This window comes from Euleptes europaea, chromosome 18, assembly GCF_029931775.1.
Source record: "Euleptes europaea isolate rEulEur1 chromosome 18, rEulEur1.hap1, whole genome shotgun sequence".
NCBI classification, from domain to species: domain Eukaryota; kingdom Metazoa; phylum Chordata; class Lepidosauria; order Squamata; family Sphaerodactylidae; genus Euleptes; species Euleptes europaea.
Window position 1 is genome coordinate 1,633,028 of NC_079329.1, and position 22,365 is coordinate 1,655,392.

Here is a 22,365-nt window from a genome sequence, read left to right on the forward strand (position 1 = left end):
CACAAAGGGGCCGGGCTATGACGACAGAAGTGTAGGAGGGGCCAGTGTGAAGGTTGGGAAAGAAGCGGGAGGACAAGGGGCGTGGCCAGATTGACAGCTGGTGGGGCTAATTAAAGACACCAGAAAGCGGGAGCGGGTGCAGAACGTTTGCATAGGGGCGGGGCTAGCAGCCTTTTAGGAAAGAAATGGGGAGGAGCCATGGAATGGGGTGGGGCTTACATGGCAATAGGAATTGTGGTATTAGTTTGATTAGGGCTTTTAAAAAAGTTATTAGAAATATATAGAGACGACACAAATAATAATGTGCAGAACTATAAATAAATAGTATAGATATCGTTATGCTGATACTATGCACAATAGTTGTTCTACCATCATTTTGTCTGTGGTAGCTATTTATTAATACACAGTGTAAAATCTCTGTTCTTACACACTCATCAGATTTAACAGTATTCAAATACAGGACAAAAAGTTGCCATACATTAATAAAAGATTTGTGCATTAATATTCTCTTCTCCCAAAGATGTTTTAATACCATCACCTTATTTGGACCAGACCTTACACAGCCATGTCAACTTGTGGAACTGATATCTTTATCCAATTCTGTTGGGGTGGGGGGCTTCTTGGAGATCTTCAGGGGGTGCTGCAAGGCCTGCCTGTTTGCCAGGACCTTTGCAGGGGGGGGTGTTGAATAGTAGGTATATTTTAATGAGGGGAAGGGGGTTATTAACCTAGCAGCATATTAGTACACCTCAGTATTTGGAACCATTAAACCCCCACGGGGCCACGATTGATGCTTAATAGACCATTGAATTTGGAGTTTCTTATCATTCCAAATGAATCTGTTAAAAACTGATTGAATTCTTATAAAAATAGCATGTTCTGCAGTTAGAGGTATCACCAGTAAAATAAATGTCTTTATTAATAGCTGTCCTTCCTAGGCAAGAAACCTTATCTTTGGGCCATTTTCTAAAATGCACTTTTATTAAAACTAGAGGATTGATGCTAGTTTCCATCTAGTCTTCCAAGTTTTCTGAATACCACTAGGTACCCAATATTATCTTTCTGCCATGGTGGTAGTGGGATGATACAGGAATACATCAAATGGGGTTTATTAAGGACAGACAAACAAGGTGGAATGCAAGGAAATTAATCAACCTCATACATTTGGCCAAAACACAATCCCTACCAACAAGTGGGATTTAATAAAGGAAAACTGATAAGAGGAAAGTCTTTCTTCCTCTTACCCACCAGTAGTCATGCCTTCGCAGGAAGGAATGCACCTGACCAGGGCCAGTTATCTGGCCAAGCAAAACAAGTGCTTGCTTGGGGGGAAGCATAAGGAATTCAGTAGAGATCCCCACAGGGGCCTTCGGCAAGGAAGAGCATTTCAAAACAGCCAGTTTCATGAAGTCTGAGAACCACAAAAGAAGGATTTATTCATTTTTTTTCTAATTATAGAGTTTAAACATCACAAATGTGAGCCAAAGGCACTCCCACACTTTCTCTTTCATAATGGGAGTCAAAAGTTGACTCAGCATGAAAATATTAGAATGAATGCCATACCAAAAAAAGGGAACAACTATGGGGGGAAAGGCACAGCTGCATGTTCCGCTCTCTGAGTTGCAGAAGTTCTTTTCCTCTCTTCGAACAAAATTAATGCTGCTCAATTGTCCGTTGGGGTGAACGGATCTGTAGGGCCATTCTTACAGGCCATTCAAGGTCTTCTAACTGATGTCAGGGCCTTTCATCTCAAGGAAGCATCCCCTCCAGCTCCCTACGGAGATCTACTCCCAGACAATTGGCTGGTTCTTTGCTCTCTGAGAGTCTCCACACAAGGTTGATGTGCTGGTGATGAGGCCCGGAAGGCAGCACCAAGAAGGCGCCCAGTTCGTTCCCAACTGCTCTACAATGGCTTCTCTAGGGTACATCCGACAGCAAAAGGGAGGCCAGCTAGGAGCCCCGCCCCCCTCAGCCCGGCTGAACACTCTCAGACGTCCAGGTCATCGTCGGGATCTTCTTCATCAATGTCATCAGCAGCATCTGGCTCATAGTAGATCTTTCCCAGGCTAGTTGTCGTCTGTAGCAGAGACGATTTCCTGAATAGGGAGAAACAGAAGTTATGGGCTACACTGCAAGCCATGAAGCAGTGGTGTAGTAGACTGGAAGAGCAGGAAGGGAAGCTGTACAGGGACGTGGTGCTGAAGAATATGGCAGGGAACTCAAACTCGGCCTGGCCTGCATCAGGGAATCTGAATATTGCCCTAAGGTGGGACATGACAGAAGTTTTTTAAAGTATGCACAGGATTGAGAGAGCTGACAACGAGAATTTCTTTCTCCCTCTACCAAAATACTAGAACTCAGGGGCATCCAATAAAGCTGGTGGGCGTAGATTGAGGATGTACAAAAGGAAATACTTCTTTATAAAATGAGTGATTATCATATGGAATTTGCTGCCAGAGGATGTAGTGACAGCCAGGAGCATAGACAGCTTTAAAAGGGGACTAGACAGATTCGTGGAGGATAGGCCTATCAACGGCTACTAGCCATGGTGACTAAAGGGAACCTCCACATTCAGAGGCAGTAAAGCTCTGAATAACAGACCTGGGAGGCAACATTCACACTCACACAAATCTATACATAAGCTGTACAGCAGCCATTTAGGGAAAGGAAAGTCACCTTTCCACCCCCAGACTACAGCTGGGACACGCTGGGGCTGAGGCCATTTAAACACAGTCATGGGGCGGGGGGGGAACCTGAACCAGGGACTGCTGAAACTGGAAGCTAGTAAAAAGAGAGGTCTGGAGAGGAAGGGAAGGACACTTAGGGATCCTGCTCAGGTTTCAGCACAGCTTAGCATGGAAATCCAGAAGGAAAATCAGGAGGAGAAAGACGAAGGGCTCCAGAGGGAACCCCAGCAAGGGCAGAGCGGGCCAAGGTACTTACTTCTCCTCGCTGAACTGATATGGGAGAGGTACCGCCTCCTTTGCCCGGCGCTCAGCCTCTGACAAACGCAGGTTAAAGGTCAAGTTGGCAGCTGGATCCACCTGAAGGAGTCCAGAGAGAAGACGGTTAGTAGAGAGCAGGAGATGGCAATGAGGCTGAGTCAGGCCTCGGCTCGGGGAGGGGGCAGCCAAGCTGCCTGCCCCCCCCCATCTAGGAAATTTCTGATTGGGCTTGACCCTGATGCCCCTCAGCTATGCAAACAAAGCAATTGTGTGTGGGGGGGGGCGATTCCTAGCAAAGGGTCTTGTTAGCCCCAAAGACCTCTTCAGCCTCTCCATGGGCCCTAACTCTAACCCACCCACCCAACATGGCTTCCCCAGAGCAGAGCCCTCACTGCAAATCGAAGCACCCACATGCTTACAGAGCTGAGGTGGAGCCCATTAGAGAGGGGAAGGGTGTGTTACCGTCGCCGGGACTTGGGCATCCTCCTCTCTAGCAACACCGTCCTCTGGCACCTCCCCGAGGCATTTGAGGACCAAATTTGGGAGCACCGTGAAGTATTCTTTCTGAAAGAGGAAGGTACAAAGAGGATAAGGAGACAGAACCACGTGCCTCTCACCTGCTCTTTTCTACCTCTCCAAATCCAAGTTCAGCAGTAAAGAACACCCCTTTTGTACAGTTCACATAATGCCCATTTGAGAGTGATGAAAATATGGATTTTGCTGCTAGAGGATTTAGCAATGGGCACAGGCACAGACTATTTTAAAGGGGGATTAGTCAGATTCATGGAGCAGAGGTCTATCAGCAGCTACTAGCCACGGTGACTAAAGGGAACCTCCAAGTTCCGAGACAGTCAACCTCTGTCTCCTAGTGCCAGAAGGCAACATCAGGAGAAGGCCTCGGCCTCTGTGCCCTGTTGTTAGCCCTCCAGAGGATGTGGCTGGCCACTGTGTGAGACAGGATGCTGGACTAGATGGACCCTCACTGGTCTGATCCAGCAGGCCTCTTCTGATGTTCTTATGCTGAGAGGTGTTAACCTACTGCTCTTTTTTGCTGTCCTCTACATCCAGCAATTTAGGAAAAGCTCTCTAATTTCCTTGCTCTAACTCAGGAGCAGAGGTGCCTCTGAGGAAGCCACTGTGCCCAGGAGTTTGGAAGTTGCCTGCTACTCCTGAACAACCTGTTGCGTCATGACTGATGTTGCTACAGGAAGAGCCGGGAATGAAACACAGATGAACGGCCACGAATGGCCTGCATTGAAGAGCCAGCCCCATAGCAGCAGGTCTGTCAAGCAGGAAACCAGTCCAGGGCTGAAACCCAGCCTTGCCATGGAAGACTTTCCGGGCAGCTTTGAGGGAGGCTGCTTTGAGGTAGCCTGTTAACCCAAGCAAGGTATGGGTGTCTTCTCTTGGTCCTGCACCATCATCAACTGGGTCCAGGCAGAACCTCTGGCTTGGATTGATTGGCAACGGTGTGGGCCGGGAGGGGGCGCCGATCCCCTCCTATGTCACTGACAGCCAGGAGTGCACTCAGTCGTTGAATCAGCATCTTCCTCACTGGGTTCCTTTCCTTTATCCCTTAGAAGCTCCTTGATCCATTGATCTTGAGCAGCATAGTTTTGAATCTAATGTTTGGGGGATATAAGGACTGAGATCTCGCTGGGTTCCAGCAAGCAGCAGTGTCTTGGGTGCTGTTGGTGGGTGACACACCCAGGTTGCTCCCTCCCATCTATATAAACTGGGGAAACGCTGACTCCTGGCCACACCGCAGCCCTCACTTTCTGCAGCACTTTGCCTCCCCGTTTTCTGTGCAGCGTAACTGCTATGTGGGCAGCTCCGTCCCCTCCTGGCATGGACTCCGGTACTGGCCCCACTTTCACCACGACATGGGCCAAGGCATGGAGGGCTTCTAGCTGGCCAGGCTGGTGCAGGTCCCCATGGAGGAGGGCCACAATCCAACGGATTTTCAGACCTGCCGAGGAGAGAAGCGTTAGGCACAACCCCATCAGCCCTCCTCCTTGGCTGCAGCTTCCCCTCCACAAGCCCAACGCAAATCGGGTGGGCCAGGAAACCTAAGAGCAGCCCTCCTGGGTCAAACCAGTGGCCCATCTAGGCTAGACGGGCTAGACGGTTGCCCCAGAAGGCCAACCCCCAAAGGCAAAGAGCCAAAACTCCCACCCCCCACTGCTACTTTTTGATCTTGTGGCTAACTTTGGAATCCTGACACCGGTTGGTGGGCACAGCCACAAAAGGTGGGCTTATGGTTAAGGCCAGCGAAGGTCTCTCCCTATAAATACTGGCCTCCCTAACCTCTTCTCCTCCCCCACTGCTGAGTTCCCCCCCCCATGCCATCTTGGGGGTGATTACATCTAATTGCCCAACTGTAGATGGTTATTTTTTATTCTAGCGCCATCGGGGGCATTATTGCCCTATTATTGAAATGGTTCGGGCTATTTTAAAAAGTATTTTAACGTGTGTTTTAATATTTTATTGTTTTTAGTGTAATTCTGTTTGTGAGCTGCCCTGAGCCCAGCCTTCGGTAGAAGTTCAATAAAATAAATAAATAAATAAATAATAAAATGGCTGCCACAGTTTACTTCCGTCTCCCAGTGAAGAGTCTTGTGCTGAGGCAGCCACTGCTGCCCAAGCTACATTTTTAAAAACCTGCACAGCCAATCAGAAGCCTTGATGGGCACAAGCCCCACCTGGCCCCGACCACTTTCTAAAAACATTTGACAGGCACCATGAAAGGTGTGAGCAGGCCACACATTGGGGAATCCTGCTGTAGAGAGCTAATTAGGTGATAGCCCCCCATTAAGAGGGTGATCTTTGGTGGGGGGAGCCTGATGAAGTCTCCACCTTTCCCAGCCCGCTGGAGTCTTGCTCTTTTCCCCCTTTGGATCTCACCAGCAACCTCTGCCCTCCTGGGCAGCTGCGCGAGAACCTGGCAGACGTGAGGAAACGGCAAGCGAAGGAGCAGCCAGCTGAGCGAGTCCAGCACCACCGTGGAGGATCCCTGAGTCGCGGCGGTCAGCCGTGCCACCAGCACTGAGCTTGCAAAGTCGTCCAGGGTCAAGCCGCAGCCCTGCCCGGTCCAGCCAAGGGGATCCCGAAACCCATCGTAGTACAACAGCCTGAGATAATAATTGTTTATTACTATGAACAATGAGGCCTGATATTCCAGGCGGAAGAGGGGTGGAAAGAAGGGAGTCGGGATGCAGAGGCACAAGGCAGAATGTACTCATACTTGATCAGAGCAGGGGAGAAATGCTTAGGGGCAGAAAATTAGCATCTGCAGAGAGATAAGAATCCTGTGTCCCCATTAAGTCCTGGAGGATCCATTGTTCTGAACCTGTGAATTAACTTAAATTCAGCAATCTCACGTTGTAATCTCCCCTTGAAGCTTCTCTGTTTGAGGACTGTCATTCTTAGGTTAGCAATGGAACGTCCTGGAAAATTAAAATGCTCCCCCACTGGTCATACTACAGAAACTACTAATGTTCTGTGTTTTCTACCCCTAAGCATTTCTCCCTTTTTCTAATCAAGCTGATTACAATGTGCTTTGTACCTTTGCATCCTGACTCCCTTCTTTGCAACACCCCTCCCACCTTCTGACTGGGATATAAGAGTTCAGAGATCTCCATTCCTACTTGTATCTCATGAATAGAACTTTGACTCTTGAAAAGCTATACCCTGAAAACTTTGCTGGTCTCTCAGGTGCTAGTGGAATTGAATTTAACTGCTGGTGGTCAAAGGATTGATACGGATGTTTTCAAAACTCCTGCACTGTTTGGCCCGGAGAGCATCTGCCTGAGCCAGCAGGGCTTTTCTCAATTGCATTCTAAGTGTGCAGAAAGCTTGAAACATTCATTGGGAAAGAGGGATAGAAACTCACTGGGAGGTCACTGTGGTGGAGAATCCTGCCTTGAATTCTTCCTCCGGGAGGTCAAAGCCGAGAACATGAACAGATTCCCCCCTAAAAGAAATGAAGGTAGGCGGGAGCTGATTGTACATACAGACAAGAGAAAGGATATGTGGGGCAGCCCAATGTGGCGGGGCAGAAAGCAATTAAGGGCACTGACACAGGGAGGCAGAAAGTGTGTCAGCGCATATGGGGCTGTTTTGGACTTGGGGGGGACGCAGGGGGAGGATGCCTGCAGTGGCAAAGTTGCCTCAACCCAGCCTTGCTTACAGGAAAAGGGGAGAACCAGGTATCCCGAACTGGAAAACAATGGGATTGTGAAAGCCAGGTTTGGAGTAACCAAGTAGAGTACACAACAGAAAAGCTTGAATAATAACCACTAATAGTCCAAATTCTCACCATGGTTTAAACAGTTTAAAAGGTCAGTTTAAAATGTCAGAGCTTCATACCTAGTCAGTATCCCCTTCCATAACCTCAGAATAGCTTTTACCTCCCTCTGGTTTCAAACCATGCCAACGGCTTGGATAGCTGGACGTTACTCCCAAACACCATGGGCTTCTTGCCTATGTATTTGTGGAGCCACTCCAGAGGACCTAATTCATTACACCTTATTCTGTCCTCTTTACACAGAGCCTAACTCTAAATTTCTTGGAGCATTCCTAAAGTGACTAAATCATTTTCCAGATCCAGAGAAGCTGTTCTTTCTCCTATCATATGCCAATCCTGATGTTTCCTACAAAATTTCACTGTTTGCTTTAGCAGCCAAGAAAATCTGAGCTAAAGCTGTTTTCTAATCAGGGAACTTAACAAACTTAATTACTAGCTTCTTAGGGATCGGACTGTTTAAATTATTCCAATGTTATTTTATGTTATTTTAATGATTTGTATGATAGATTGTGATGGCCTTTGGCCACAAACAATAAACTTTATCACATCGCATCATCAATAACCATTAACAGTGGCTAAATCCACTCCCTTTCTGTCCCCTCAACCATCACCAGGAGGGCCAGGAGGAAGATTTATTCCTCGTGTGATCTAGAGGACTCACAAGGCCAAACGATCAACATCAACGGGGTCTGGGCTGGGCTCGTGGGCTGATCAGGCGACAGGCCTAATTCTGTGCAGGATTGCCCAAAGGCATCTGGAGCTCGCAGCTCCCACCCACCTTTGCGTTGAGGCAGCCACAAAGCTCTTGAGCAAAGTCCGGCCTTCGCAGCTGACTGAGTCTGCCAGGGAGGGAGAAGAGATGAGCCACCAAGTGAGCCCGCCCCCCACACACACTCACACATTCTGCCTTTCTTTGAGCATCTAATATATCTTCCCCTCCTCCTCTATGTGATCTTCCACAGGCCTCCCCCTCTCCAAGCCCCAGGTTCTTCCATCTCCCTCCCCTTAAATGTTCCCCTGCATCTTTCAGCCTCTTACACCGCCACCTCCACTATAGAAGCACACCTAAGCAGGTCTAGTCAGATATACACCTCATTTTATTCAATGAGCCTTACTCCCAGGAAAGTGCTCTTAGAATTGCAGTCTTTTCCCTGACCCCCCCCCCCCTGCCGCTGCTGATCTTCTTCAGTACCCCAATGACTCTGGTCTCCTGGTTCCCTTTATTGTATTTTACATGCCTCTCTCACACTTGCAGCGCAAGGCAGCTAGCATAACAGGGATCCATAAGTTCAATTTTAAAATGCAACAATAAGAGCTTCAGAAAAGCACACCTGGATTCAACCAGTGTTTCATCAGATCTAGCATCCTGGTTCACACAGAGCCAAACAAATAGGGCATAGATGCCAAGCCTCTGATGTTCCCTTCTAGCACTGGGATCCAGAGGTTGACTACCTCTGAATATGGAGGCTCCCTTGAGTCACCATGGCTAGAAGGCATTGATGGAACCTCTCCTCCAGGAATCAAATCTGCCCTTGATAGCCATTTACGCTCATGGCCATTGTTGCCTCTGCTAGGGCCGCCAACCTCCAGCTGAGGTCTGGAGATCTCCTGGAACTGCAGCTCCGGACTACAGAGATCCGTTCCCCAGGGGGAAAGTGGCAGCTTCAGAGGATGGGTTTTGCAGCATTATGCCCCCCTGCTAAGGTCCTTGCCCTCCCCAGTCTCCATCCCGTGACTCCAACCAGCCACTCCCCCTACTCGACTGCACCCCAACACAAGAAAGCATGAAGCTGCCTTCTTCTGAATCAGACCCTTGGTCCATCAAAGTTAGTCTTGTCTACTCAGACCGGCAGCGGCTCTCCGGGGTCTGAGGAAGAGGTCTTTCATGTCACCTACTCGCCTAGTCCCTTTAACTGGAGATGCCACTGGGGATTGAACCTGGGACCTTCCGCATGCTAAGCAGATGCTCTCCCACTGAGCCACGGCCTCTCCCCAAATAATATTGAACACACAAAGCTGCCTTCTACTGAATCAGACCCTTGGTCCATCAAAGTCAGTATTGTCTACTCAGACCGGCCGCAGCAGCTCTCCAGGGTCTCAGGCAGGGGTCTTTCACATCCCCTACTTGCCTGGCTCCTTTAACTGGAGATGCCACTGGGGATTGAACCTGGGACCTTCTGCATGCCCAGCAGATGCGCTACCACTGATCTACGGACCCTCTCCATGGCTCTCCAGGGTCTCAAGCAGGGGTCTTTCCCATCACCTACTTTCCTGGTCCCTTTAACTGGAGCTGCCACTGGGGCTTGAACCTGGGGCCTTCTGTATGCCAGGCAGATGCTCGACCACAGAGCCACGGCCCCTCCCCTGCCCTCCTCTCCTCCCCTCCCCTCCCCATCGCTGCAGCCCCTCTCCCTTCCCTCACCCTGAATGAGGAGGAGCCCCTCTGCTCCCCCCGTCGCCAGCTCCTCCAGCATGCCGCTCGTTCCCACCCCTCGGCGCGCATGGATGACGTCACTGTACAGACGCCGCCTCCTGTGTGGAAGCGTCCTGGGCGACGCACGTTGGTGAAGTCCGGAGGCGCCGTTCGTAGGAGTTCAGGGGCAGGCAGGCAGGCAGGCAGGCAGGCAGGCAGGCGGGGGGGGGGCGCGCGCGAAAGGGCTGGCGGCCCTTTCATTCCCGTGACCGCCGGGGAGGGGTGGTGGTGTCCCTCGCCCAGAGCTGCTGCGCATTGCAGGGCGAGGAGGGCAAAGCCATGGCCTGCAGGGGTAGCGAAGCTGCCCCTGTTGAACTACTGACGGCCCGGCAGGAGCCGGCAAACTTTCCAGGCGGGGCGCCACCGGACTCGGACGAAAGAGGCCCGGAATGCTCAGAAAGAAAACGCAAAGTTGGGCTGTTCCATTATACTACAGTTCCACCATACTACATTTATAACAATGGTATATCACATGAACACATGAAGCTGCCTTATCCTGAATCAGACCCTTGGTCCATCAAAGTCAGTATTCTCCACTCAGACTGGCAGCGGCTCTCCAGGGTCTCAGGCGAAGGTGTTTCACGTCACCTACCTGCCTGGTCCCTTTAACTGGAGATGCCACTGGGGATTGAACGTGGGACCTTCTGCCTGCCGAGCAGATGCTCTATCACAGAGCCACAGCCCCTCTCCATGGCTCTCCAGGGTCTCAGTCAGAGGTCTTTCACATCACCTACCTGCCTGGTCCCTTTAACTGGAGATGCCACTGGGGACTGAACGTGGGACCTTCTGCATGCCAAGCAGATGCTCTAGCACTGAGCCACGGCCCCTCTCCATGGCTCTCCAGGGTCTCAGGCAGGGGTCTTTCACATCAACTACTTGCCTAGTCCCTTTAACTGGAGATGCCAGGGATTGAACCTGGGACCTTCTGCATGCCAAGCAGATGCTCTAGCACTGAGCCACTATTATACTATAATCATTAATTACAGCGTATTATATAATGCAGTAATAATCATAGCCTTCATATAATAATGCATTATTATATTATAAGCTACCCTCAAGTGTTATTGTATGTAATCATAATCGCGAAAGGGCTGCTGATGCACTCTCGCTCGTGGATCGCGTCTTCTTCTTCATCCCAGGGGCAGCGTGTGCCCGGTGGGCCACCGTCGCGCCGTAAAGCGAGGCGGCGCGCAGGGGCCACTCTCCCGCAAAGCGCTCCCCCGCCCGCTCGCCAGCCAGCCGCCAGCCAGCCGTCAAGCAGCGCGGGTCGTGCGCGCGGGGAGCCCTTCCGCCGTAAAGCGCGGCGGCGGAGGCATGCCCCTCTGCCGTCAAGCGCAGCCTGCCGTCGCGCCCGGTCGTGCGCCGCTCCGTGGGGCAGGGGAAGGCCGGCGCCTCGGCTCGGGGGCGCGGGATGCTGTGCGGGCAGCCGGGCTCCGGCGGCTCGGGGCCCGCCTCGTCTCCGCCGCCGGCGCCGCCGCCGCTGCTGCACCCGCGGACGGGGCGGCTGGTGACGCTGTCGCGGGGCGGGCGGAGCGCGGCTCGGTCGCAGCCGGGCCAGGAGTTCAACCACGGGCTGGTCCTCAGCCGCGAGCCCCTCAGCCCCGGGGCCGTCTTCACCGTCAGGATCGACAGGAAGGTGAGCGCGGGGGGCGGGCGGAGGAGGAGGAGGAGGAAGAAGGGCCAGCCAGAATAATATACCTGGGGTAAGAAGTTGGGGGGGGGGGAGGAGGAGGAGAGGGTCAACAGTTTACAGCTTCAGGGAAAGAGGCGTTATACTGTTGCTCAGTCTTTAAAAGGCATTATGCTAGTAATTTCCATACGTTTTCCATGTCTTATTTAAATGCTTATCAGATTCCTGCAATCCAAACCCTGTCGCACTCTCTCCCTTGGGCGTCCCATCCTGTGGATTGTATTTCATGCAGTCATAGAGTTGGAAGGGAACACCAGGGTCATCTAGTCCAACCCCCTGCACTACCTCTCCCCCACACACACCCAGTGACCCCTACTCCATGCCCAGAAGATGGCCAAGATGCCCTCCCTCCCATCATCTGCTTAAGGTCACAGAATCAGCATTGCTGACAGATGGCCATCTAGCCTCTGCTAAAAAACCTCCAGGGAAGGAGAGCCCGACACCTCCCGAGGAAGCCTGTTCCACTGAGGAACCGCTCTTAACTGTCAGAAAGTTCTTCCTAATGTCTAGATGGAAACTCTTCTGATTTAATTTTAATAGAAGAGTGTCAACAGTCTTCGTCCCTTTGGGGATTCGCTTAAATGTTTACAGCGCCAGGGAAAGAGGCGTTATACTGTTGTTCAGTCTTTAAAAGGCATTATTCGAGTAATTTCCATACGTTTTCCATGTCTTATTTAAATGCTTATTAGATTCCTGCAATCCAAACCCTGTTGCACTCTCTCTTGGGCGTCCCGCCCTGTGGATTGTATTTGAAGACATTAGCTGCCTGCTAATGAATCAAAGCCTTAGTCCATCAGTCGCGCTATTGCCCGCTCAGACCGGCAACCGCTCTCCAGGGTCTCAGGCAGAGAGGGCTTGCCCGTCACCTCCTGCCTGATCCTTTTAACCGGAGGTGCTGGGGACTCAACCTGGGAACTTCTGCAGCATGGTGTAGTGGTTAAGAGCTGTGATTTGGAGCAGTGGACTCTGATCTGGAGAACTGGGTTTGATTCCCCGCTTCTCCACATGAGCTGTGGAGGCTAATCTGGTGAACTGGATTTGTTTCCCCGCTCCTCCACACGAAGCCAGCTGGGTGACCTTGGGCTAGTCACACTCAGCCCCACCTGCCTCTCAGGGTGTCTGTTGTGGGGAGGGGGAGGGAAGATGACTGTAATCCAGATTGATTCTTCCTTAAGTGGTAGAGAAAGTAGGCATATAAAAGTCAACTCTTCTTCTTTATCATCACCTCCTGCCTTATCCTTTTAACTGGAGGTGCCAGGGATTGAACCTGGGAACTTCTGCACACCAAGCAGCAGCTCTGCCACTGAGCCATGGTCCCTCCCACTATTTGACTTACACTATATAATCTGCCTTGAGTCCCAGCAGGAAAGGCAGGATATATAGCGTGTAAATAAATAGAAATAAATATGTGGCGGCTGCGGGTGGAAGGGTTAGCTGCAGTACGTGTGGGGTAACAAGAGGAGGAACAGTTGGGATATGCAGGAGGTGACCATGTGGCAGGGAGTAGGTGAGGTATAGGTCAGAAAAGAGGATTTGTGAGGGGGAAGAAGTGGGGATCAGCTGGGGTGTGGGGAGGGGTGAGTAAAGATTTTTGAGGTTTTGTATTGTTAGGAAATTTTTGTGCCGCCTCTTCTAAAAACCTGTCTGAGGCAGCTTACAAAATAAAAAATAATTAAAACTTATTTTGAAAAGTCTGTCCAGCATAAAAATGTACACCATAAAAATAGACTGCCGACAGTTAAAAATAAGATTATGGACTACAATAGTGTTAAAAGATCAACCCCTTAATCAAAGGCCTGGGTGAACAGAAATGTTTTGGCCGGGCATCTTAAGGAGAGCAATGTAGGTGCCTGGTGAGCCTCACAGGGAAGGGTATTCTGTAAGTGAGGGACCACCACTGAAAAGTTTCCATCTCTGGTTGCCACCCACATCACCTTTGAAGGCAGGGAGGGGAGCATAGAGAACAGGGCTCATGAGGCAGGTCTTAACTGGTGGGCTGGACGGTATGGGAGAAGGCAGCATGTCTGTGCGTATTTTCACCCTATTCAGTATTTTCACCCTATTCTTTCTCTAAGGGGATCGCTGCCCTTAATCCTCGCAACAGTCCTGTAAGGTAGGCTAAGCTGAAGGATAGCGACTGGTGCAGAAGTCAGCCCAAGAAGATGGGAAGTAATAAATACCTCCGTGAACGTGGAGAGTACCCTCCAATAAGTAACTATCACCAGTTCCAACATATTTTGGGGTCAGGAGGAAGGGTTTCCAGGTCTGATGCTTTGAAGCTGGTTTGAGCCCTGGTGCCTCTTAATAATGAACTAGAAATCTTGTGTGTGTGTGTGTTCAAGAATATTTTGACTTTTCCCTGTAGCTGGAGGCACCGTTTCTGCATCTCCGCTGAGTTACCCGACCCCTTTCCCTGCAGGTAAATTCCTGGAGTGGCTCCATTGAGATTGGGGTAACGGCCTTGGACCCCAACCTCCTGGACTTCCCCAGCAGCGCCACAGGCCTGAAGGGCGGCTCCTGGATCATCTCCGGCTGCTCGGTGCTGCGGGATGGGCGCTCCATCTTGGAAGAGTACGGGCAAGACCTAGACCAGCTGGGCGAGAGCGACCGGGTGGGCATCCAGCGCACGGCCAACGGAGAGCTGCGGCTCTGGGTCAACGGGCAGGACTGTGGCGTGGCGGCGACCGGCATCCCCCTCCGGGTCTGGGCTGTGGTCGACCTGTACGGAAAGTGCACCCAAATCACTGTGGTGCCAAGCAACGTGGAAGAGGCAGAGGAAGGGGCTGCTAATGATGAAGGTACTTGTTGTAAGCGGCAAGAGAATTGTGTGGAGTTGCATGTGGAAAATTCCCCGTGGCATCAAAACTTCCAGAAATGTTCCATCTCTAGTTTGGGGCAGGAGGCCTTCCCCTTCCTCTGTTTGACCTTGAAGTATTGGGGAGTGTCTCCCCCTTTTCTCAGCACCTATCATGGGGGGGTTGAGGGATGCAGTTGAGCCTCCCTATACCATGATATTTTGGGATGACTCATCGGGAGGCTTTTGCCGAGTCAGCCTGATCGCCAGATCTGGGATCAGGTTGGATTGGCTAGTGATGCTAGGGGCGGGGGCGGGGTTCTGGGTGTTGCCTCCTCTGGGAGCCTGTGGCTCGTGTCACCTTGTGTTCTCGAGTGTGTGTGGGCACCTTCTGTTTGTGAAAGCCGTGGGTCTGGGGTGTGTGTGGTTGATCTGCTGTGGGATGGGGCAGGCGGGGCATGTGGCCTTCATTCGCCGTTGTGGAGGAGGGGCTTGTTGTCCTGGGCCTGGGGATTGGTGAACCTGCTGGGCAGTCTGACAGTATGTTTGCTTCTTCCTCCCCTGCTTTTGCTCTGCAGCTCTGGACCTCCCTTGCAATCAGAACCGGCCTGATAAATTTCCCAACAGTCTGGAGTCAGAAAATGGTAAGTGTTCCCTCTTGTCCTTTTCCTCCAGAGAACAACCAGGGCATCTGAATGGCAAGACCAGTGTGGTGGTGTAGCTATGTGAGACTGCTGGCAGGGCTCATTTTGGCTTATTCGTTCCACACAAGATCACATCATGTGACAGGACAAAAGGTGGCCGAAACTTACAATACTGTTGGTGTAGAAGCCACCATGGATGTGGGATGCAAGGCAGGTGGCCGGGCTTCTTGCTGTGCCTTTCCATCAGTCATTCCCTCTGGCCTTCCCCTACCCTTACACACGAAGCCAGCTGGGTGACCTTGGGCAGTTCTTTTTAGAGTTCTCTCAGCTCCACCTACCTTACAGGGTATCTGTTGTTGGGAGGGGAAGGGAAGGTGATTGTAAGCCGGTTTGAGTCTCCCTTAAGTGATAAAGTTGGCATATAAAAACCAACTCTTCTTCCTTCTCCTCTCCACAGGATTTTCCAGCATGGAGCTGTCCGAGGTGGTGAGCAACGCCATCTTGTCGGCCTACAATGGGAACCTGTTGAACGTCAGCCTGGGCAGCCCACCCTCGGACTCCGCCCCCTGCGGGGTCCCGCCCATGACCTCCAACGACGCCCTCCTCTTCCACGAGAAGTGCGGGACCCTCATCAAGCTCAGCAACAACAACAAGACGGCGGAGCGGCGACGCCCCTTGGACGAGTTCAACAACGGTGTCGTCATGACCAATCGTCCGCTACGTGACAATGAGATGTTTGAGGTGAGCAAGAAATGCACAAATGATCCCCCCCTTTCCTGAAGTTAACTCTCTCTGGGTAACCTCGCAAGACCATTTTACCAAGTTGGTTTTCTTATGTTGAGCATATTGGTCGAAAGTTCCCTTGGGTGGCGAGAGCTTGTACATCCGGAACAAAGGTTTGCTTTGTCCAGCATCCTGTTTCTTAGAGGGGTCCACCAGATGCCCTGAGAAAGATGACAGCAGGACACAAGGTCAGCAGCCCTCCCCTGTTTCTACCCCCCCCAGCCCATAACAGGGCAGGACATATCTCTGGCAACCGTAACTTGTTGTTTATTAAAACAGTTATATCACACCTTTTCTCGTAGTTCAAGGTGGCTTGCAATAACAACTAAAACATCCCCAGCTAAAAAACAAAAATACAATAACAAACCCCAAATCTTTTCCACCTCCCCCCACCCTTAAAAGATGCCTGCCCTTTCAAACCCCCTCAAATGTCCTGGCAAACAGGTTGACCTTAAAGCGCCTCCTGAAAATCTCCGAGGGGCCCCGCCCTCACCTCTTCAGGAAGCCCATTGCACAGAGACTCAGCAAGGACAGAAAAGGCCTGGGCTCTGGTCGATGCCATACGGCCCACCCTGAGTCGTCAGACAGCCAACAGAGGGCTGCCTGGTGACCACAGTTGGCACGCAGGGACATACGGAAAGAGAGGGGCCTTCAAATTTGTGGGTCCCAGGCCGGGAAAGGCTTTAAAGGTCATTACCGGCACCTTGACCAGAACTTGGAAACAGATTGGCAGCCAATGAAGCCATTACAAAATGGGCAGCATCTGTTCAAGGCGGCTGGCCCCAGCAGCAGTCGGGCTGCCACATTCGCTACCAGTTTCCGGGTTTCCTTCCAGGTTGTTTTCTAGGTTTTCTTGCATCCTAGACAGAGTTATTCAAGGAGGGGTACCACATCCTCTTGTGCACCTGGAGGGCAGAGGAGAGATGGGCTAGCATGTTAAAACAAAAAAGAGACAACGCCAATTTCATATGTTGCATGTAGGGGGTGGAGGGGGTTGTGTCTTGCGTTTGAAGCGGCAGGAGGCAAATTCTTGTCCTCTTCTTCCAGATCCGCATCGACAAGTTGGTGGATAAATGGTCAGGATCCATAGAAATTGGCGTCACCACACACAATCCCAACAACCTGGAGTACCCAGCCACCATGACTAACTTGCGTTCAGGTAGTGTACCTGCCTGTGGGGAGAGAACAGGGAGAAGTCGGCAGCTTTGGTCAGGAGCCGCAGAGCACAGAAGGGGTAGAACCTCAGCTGGGCGTTTGCAGCTCGCGGCAAGCTCCCCTTTCCTGGCAGCCAGTCAGCCTCCTCAGTCCTGTTTCTTGTCTCTCCCCAAGGAACCATCATGATGAGTGGCTGCGGCATCCTGACTAACGGCAAGGGGACGCGGAGGGAATACTGCGAGTTCAGTTTGGATGAGCTGCAGGTGTGTACACCTTTCACGTTTGTGTGTGCTTCTCCACCCCGACCACCATCCACCCCAGAACGGGGTCCTTCTCCCTTTCTTGTTTCCCCAGAATTCTGCTCACACTTCCTCTCTGCTTCCTCAGGAAGGAGACCACATCGGCTTGACCCGGAAGTCCAACAATGCTCTTCATTTTTACATCAATGGTATTGATCAAGGTCAGTGGGTTTGAGAAACGTGGATTTTATTGTGAGCTGGGATTTGCGGAACTCTAGCAATGCTGCCGGCCCCTAAGAAGGACTGGTGGGTGGATGGGCGGGGGGACGGACCAGGAGGCTGTATCATTAATAGGTGAGTGGCCTCGTAAGAGTTGGTTCCAGTAGGGCCAGTGCTACCATGAGGCGAACTAGGCGGTCGCCTAGGGCGCAGACCTCAGAGGGGTGCAGAACTGGCCTGAGGGGCACTGTTTTATACAGATTAGTTTCTTGGGGGAAAATGCAACTGACAATTTATATATATTTTATTTTAAGATAAGTACCACAACAGTGCTATGAAAAATAAATGATTATAATGTCTTATAAAAAGTTTTGTGCTTTTATTTTTTTACACGACATCTGTTTTTGAAAATTGGTTAGCAATTGGGGAGGGGGGCACAAGTAGTTAGCCTTGCCCAGGGTGCAGAAATGACTGGCACGGGCCCTGGGTTCCAGATCAACAACTCATGCAACGACGTGGCACTTGGAATGAACCCACTGCAGACAACTCGTTACATGATGAGTGATTAAAATGTGGAATTCGCTGCCAGAGGATTGCAGCGATGGTTATAGGCACAGATGGCTTTAAAAGGGGGTTAGACAGATCCACGGAGGATAGATCTTTCACTGGCTACTAGCCATGGTGACTAATTGGAACCTCCTCGTTCAGAGCCAGTAAAACTCTGAAAATCAGTGCCAGGAGTAAGGCCTCGGCCTCTATGCCCTCCAGAGGACTAGGCTGGCCAATGTGTGAGACAGGATGCTGGACTAGAGGGACCACTGGTCTGATCCAGCAGGGCTCTTCTGATGGTCTTATGAACGGAAGACTAAGTTGTAATCCTCATGACGAAAGATGGACACGGATGTAAGCTAGAAGGCGTAACAACACTTGGAAGAAGACAGGAATCTATAGACTGCCTGTGCCATGAGTGGTATCTGTGTGCCATGCAGGTGTTACTGTGCCCATTGGTGGAGAGGAGTAACCTCCTGCTCACTTCCCCTTTCTTCCAGGTGTGGCCACCAATCTGACACCCCTGGTGGTGTATGGTGTGGTAGACCTTTATGGAATGGCTGTGAAGGTCACCATTGTGCACAACCATAACCACAGTGACCGTCTCCGCCGTAACAATGCCATCATGAGGGCCCTGTCACCAGATGTGGGACGCCGTGCCATCGATGCTGGGAATGAACCAGAGCCGGAGCGCCTGCTTTTCCATCCCAATTGTGGGCAGAAAGCCGCCATCATCAACGAGGGACGAACCGCTTTACGACCCCAGTATGTGCAATCGATACCTTTGAGGCCTCCAGCTAAGAGAAATGTTGTGTTTTTGAACACATGAAGCTGCCTTCTACTGAATCAGACCCTTGGTCCATCAAAGTCAGTATTGTCTACTCAGACGGGCAGCGGCTCTCCAGGGTCTCAGGCAGAGGTCTTTCCCATCACCTACTTGCCTAGTCCCTTTAACTGCAGATGCCAGAGATTGAACCTGAGACCTGCTTGCCAAGCAGATGCCCTACCACTGAGCCACGACACCTCCCTGCTCTTTTGCGCATACCTTCCCTTTAATTAGAATGTTTGTGAGCATCCCGTAACAACACAGCAGTTTTACCTTCAGTCTAGTTGGAATGTTTGTGAAAATTCTGTGACAACACAGCAGTTTTGTCAATGATATGGGAAGGCTAGTGGGGGGTGTTTACCCTCAGATTTTTATCCTCATCTGTACGATACTTACTATTGGATGGGTCTGTGTGCCTTTGCAGCCCATACCTGCATGCTTCAGCGCTAGGGCAGTCCTGCTTTGGTAACAGCACGCGCAGACAGCTCCCCACCTTCTTACAATAATGGTTCCCTCCTGTCTCTCCTCGCTGAGCAGTGCCACAGATGATTTCAACCATGGCGTGGTCCTGAGCAACCGGCCGCTGCGCAACAGTGAGGTCTTCCAGGTGCGCATCGACAAGATGGTGGACAAATGGGCAGGCTCCATTGAAATCGGTGTTACCACCCACAACCCCACTTACCTGCAGCTGCCTTCCACCATGACCAACCTGCGGTCAGGTGAGACCTTTTCTGCTGGTGGGAGGCGATGGTGGGAACAGGGGCCTCTTTCAGTGCTGTCGTTATGAACCAACAGGAATTTTTTAATGGAGTTATTTACTTACCACTCTCCGTGTGTGTGTGTGTGTGTGTGTGTGTGTGTGTGTGTGTGAAGTGCCGTCGAGTCGCTTCCAACTCATGGCGACCCTATGAATCAAAGTCCTCCAAAATGTACTATCTTTGACAGCCTTGCTCAGATCTTGCAAACTGAGGGCTGTGGGTTCCTTTATTGAGTCCATCCATCTCTTGTTGGGTCTTCCTCTTTTCCTGCTGCCCTCAACTTTTCCTAGCATTACGGTCTTTTATAGTGACTCTTGTCTTCTCATAATGTGACCAAAATGCGATAGCCTCAGTTTAGTCATTTTAGCTTCCAGGGTCAGTTCAGGCTTGATTTGATCTATAACCCACTGATTTGTTTTTTTGGCGGTCCACGGTATCAGTAACTCCTCCAACACCACTCTCCTTACCAAGGTTTATTTATTTCTTTTAACGTATTGATGTTTTAATGCTGCCTTTCCACCCAAATAGGGCCCACAAGGCAGTGAAAATAAGAAACATCAAAACATTTAAACAACTAAAAATACAGTAAAATTATGAAATTCAACTAAAAACGTGTAAACAAATAGCACTAAGAAGGAGGGCCAATGAATGTTAGTGGGTGTATGCCGGATGGAACAAAAAAAAAGTTCTCATGTGCTGGCAAAAGACACCCATAGAGGGGAAAAAACAAATCTCCCTGGGGAGGGAGTTCCAAAGTTTTGGTTGCCACGATGCAGAAGGCCCTTACTCAGGTTGCTGGCAGTCTAGCTATAGCCGGCAGGGGCAGCCAAAGCAGACTGGCACCGGAGATGACCAGAGTGAGGTTTAGAAGGTGGGGAGGAAGGGAGGGGGAGAGAAGGGGAGCAAAAGCGATGGAAGGTCTTCGTCGTGTGGTTTAAGTTCTGGTTGTCTGTCCGGTGTTAGAACACTCCAAATGGGCTTCTTTTTTTTGCTAGCAAGTCACAATGGACTTACGGCGACACCTCACAGGGTTTTTGAGGCAAGAGACATTCAGAGGTGGTTTCCATTGCCTGCCTCTGCATAGCAGCCCTGGACTTCCTTGGCAGTCTCCCATGCAGACACTAACCAGAGCCAACCTTGCTTAGCTTCCGAGATCTGATGAAATGAGGCTAGTCTGGGCTATCCAGAAGGGCTTAGGAACCTGCAAATTCTCAGTATCATCTCAATCGTCAGAAACACAAAGACAATCAAATTTAAAAAATATATAACTGTGAGATTCTGCACTTGTGCTTAACAACCTTGTGTGGAATTAGCAGACTTTTGCCTTTACTGTCTCTCCTGGCAAGGGGTGGATGTGTGGAAAAGAGAGAGAGAAATGTCTTTTCTTTGACCAGTTTGAAACCTCCCATTCTCTCTCTTCCTCTGTCGCTGTCCCCTCTAGAATGCTCTCCGTCCCCCCCTTCCCCTTTCGCCTTCAAGGCCCTTGCTTGTCTCTGCCACCCCTCTGACCAGGCCTTCCCCTCTCCTTGGTGCTCATGTGTGGAAGAGGCCAACTCCTGGCCCTTCATGCCTGACTCTTGCCCTGCCTTTCGACTTATCTTCTGCAGGCACCTGGATGATGACGGGGAACGGGGTGATGCACAACGGAACGACCATCTTGGACGAATACGGCCACAACCTGGACCGCCTGAAGGCCAGTGCAAGAGGCGGCAGCCATGATTTTGTAAAACAACTAGGATCCTGTTGGTTGGGCTGGGGGTGTGGTACACAGGCGGCAACTGCAGCGGAATGGCTTGCTCAATTAAGGCGGGAGCTTCAGGAGATGCTCTTGGAGCAGGCCTAGGATGCAGTCTCGCTCTCTGCCTGGGCGCGGGATTTGTGCTTCTCCCCGTCTCTCCTCACGGATGCCTCTTCCCTTCCTCAGGCAGGTGACACAGTGGGTGTGGTGCGCAAAGAGGACGGGACGCTGCACTTCTTCGTCAACGGGGTGGCACAGGGCCCTGCGGCGTGGAACGTCCCGCCAAACATCTATGCAGTCGTGGACCTGTACGGCCAAGCAGCCCAGGCGACCATAGCTGACGACACAGGTGACTAGGGGCGGCCAGTCGGAGTAGACAGGGCTGACCTTGATGGACAGAGGGTCTGACTCAGTAGCATTCAGCTCCATCAGGGGGCTGGCCGGATCAGGGTGTTGTTTGCTAGGGTTGGGTCCTTATGTGGGGTGTTGAGCAAGTATGAGGAGGGGCCATGGCTCAGTGATAGAGCCTCTGCTAGGCATGCAGAAGGTCTCAGGTTCAATCCCCAGCATCTCCAGCTAAAGAGACCAGGCAAGTAGGTGATGGGAAAGACCCCTGCCTGAGACCCTGGAGAGCCGCTGCTGGTCTGAGTAGACAATACTGACTTCGATGGATCAAGGGTCTCATTCAGTATAAGGCAGCTTCATGTGCTCATGTGTTCAGGTACTGTATCTGCTTGCAAGTCTGACTGTGCTCCTTCCAGTACTGCGCTGTCCATCCTGGCTTTTTACGCACCCATGTTGACTCTGCCTTTTTCTTTTTCTGTCCCTTTTTAACTCCGGTCCTGACATCAAAAGCCATGGGAGCTTTGGTGTGTGCCTGTGCTTCTTTCTTCTTCCTGCACAAGTGGAGAATTCTGTGCTGAAGGCTAGACAGCTTGGGGCAGCTGTTGCTGTCGTTTTTAGATTTTTAAAACTGAGTTCCTTGTCCTTAGGACTGTAGAGAGATGCCCAAACATGTGTAGAGAGCATTTGCTGAAATCTCAGAAAACAAAGAGGGGCAGAGAGATGAACAGAACTTGTGGGGAGGGGTGGCTCTGAGTCCTTTCAATGGTTTCTTCTCAGTCTGCTGAAATGTTGGGTTGGGTTCCACAGATGCGCTCTATGAATGGCGGTGCGCCCACCCTATTTTAATATGAGTTCTGGCAGTAAAAGCCAATCTTGGAGGGGTCTTCACAGGGTGCATGGG

The 22,365-nt window shown here is 51.0% G+C and overlaps 3 protein-coding genes across 3 annotated transcripts in view; 2 read left to right on the forward strand and 1 right to left on the reverse strand.

Annotated features, from left to right (window-relative positions):
- GPS2 (G protein pathway suppressor 2) overlaps positions 1 to 22,365 on the forward strand; it is a 138,620-nt gene that overhangs the window by 81,782 nt on the left and 34,473 nt on the right. The gene's annotated exons all lie outside the window — the stretch shown is intronic.
- ELP5 (elongator acetyltransferase complex subunit 5) lies at positions 1,963 to 9,728 on the reverse strand. The gene is made up of 8 exons (XM_056863525.1): positions 9,674 to 9,728; positions 8,030 to 8,090; positions 6,838 to 6,918; positions 5,850 to 6,076; positions 4,721 to 4,914; positions 3,408 to 3,509; positions 2,944 to 3,044; positions 1,963 to 2,096 (listed from the first exon to the last, which is right to left on the reverse strand). The coding sequence occupies exons 1-8, from the start codon at positions 9,723 to 9,725 to the stop codon at positions 1,988 to 1,990; spliced, it is 927 nt and encodes a 308-aa protein (XP_056719503.1). The 5' UTR covers positions 9,726 to 9,728; the 3' UTR covers positions 1,963 to 1,987.
- NEURL4 (neuralized E3 ubiquitin protein ligase 4) overlaps positions 11,136 to 22,365 on the forward strand; it is a 29,952-nt gene continuing 18,722 nt past the window's right edge. Inside the window, exons 1-11 of the mRNA XM_056863616.1 lie at positions 11,136 to 11,360; positions 13,834 to 14,212; positions 14,787 to 14,852; positions 15,310 to 15,593; positions 16,683 to 16,794; positions 16,965 to 17,053; positions 17,178 to 17,250; positions 18,298 to 18,562; positions 19,161 to 19,342; positions 20,989 to 21,078; positions 21,310 to 21,468. Of these exons, the coding sequence (XP_056719594.1) occupies positions 11,136 to 11,360; positions 13,834 to 14,212; positions 14,787 to 14,852; positions 15,310 to 15,593; positions 16,683 to 16,794; positions 16,965 to 17,053; positions 17,178 to 17,250; positions 18,298 to 18,562; positions 19,161 to 19,342; positions 20,989 to 21,078; positions 21,310 to 21,468 (1,924 nt within the window). The remainder of the gene's footprint in view (positions 11,361 to 13,833; positions 14,213 to 14,786; positions 14,853 to 15,309; positions 15,594 to 16,682; positions 16,795 to 16,964; positions 17,054 to 17,177; positions 17,251 to 18,297; positions 18,563 to 19,160; positions 19,343 to 20,988; positions 21,079 to 21,309; positions 21,469 to 22,365) is intronic.

What these genes read in the sequence shown, in the direction of transcription:
- ELP5 (XM_056863525.1), bottom strand. Translation starts at nt 9,725, where the DNA reads ATGCTGGAGGAGCTGGCGACGGGGGGAGCAGAGGGGCTCCTCCTCATT. An exon ending in TCCACCACAGTGACCTCCCA is followed by an intron (nt 6,077 to 6,837) that starts GTGAGTTTCTAT and finishes TTATTATCTCAG; the next exon opens with GCTGTTGTACTACGATGGGT. An exon ending in CAGGAGGGCAGAGGTTGCTG is followed by an intron (nt 4,915 to 5,849) that starts GTGAGATCCAAA and finishes TCTCCTCGGCAG; the next exon opens with GTCTGAAAATCCGTTGGATT.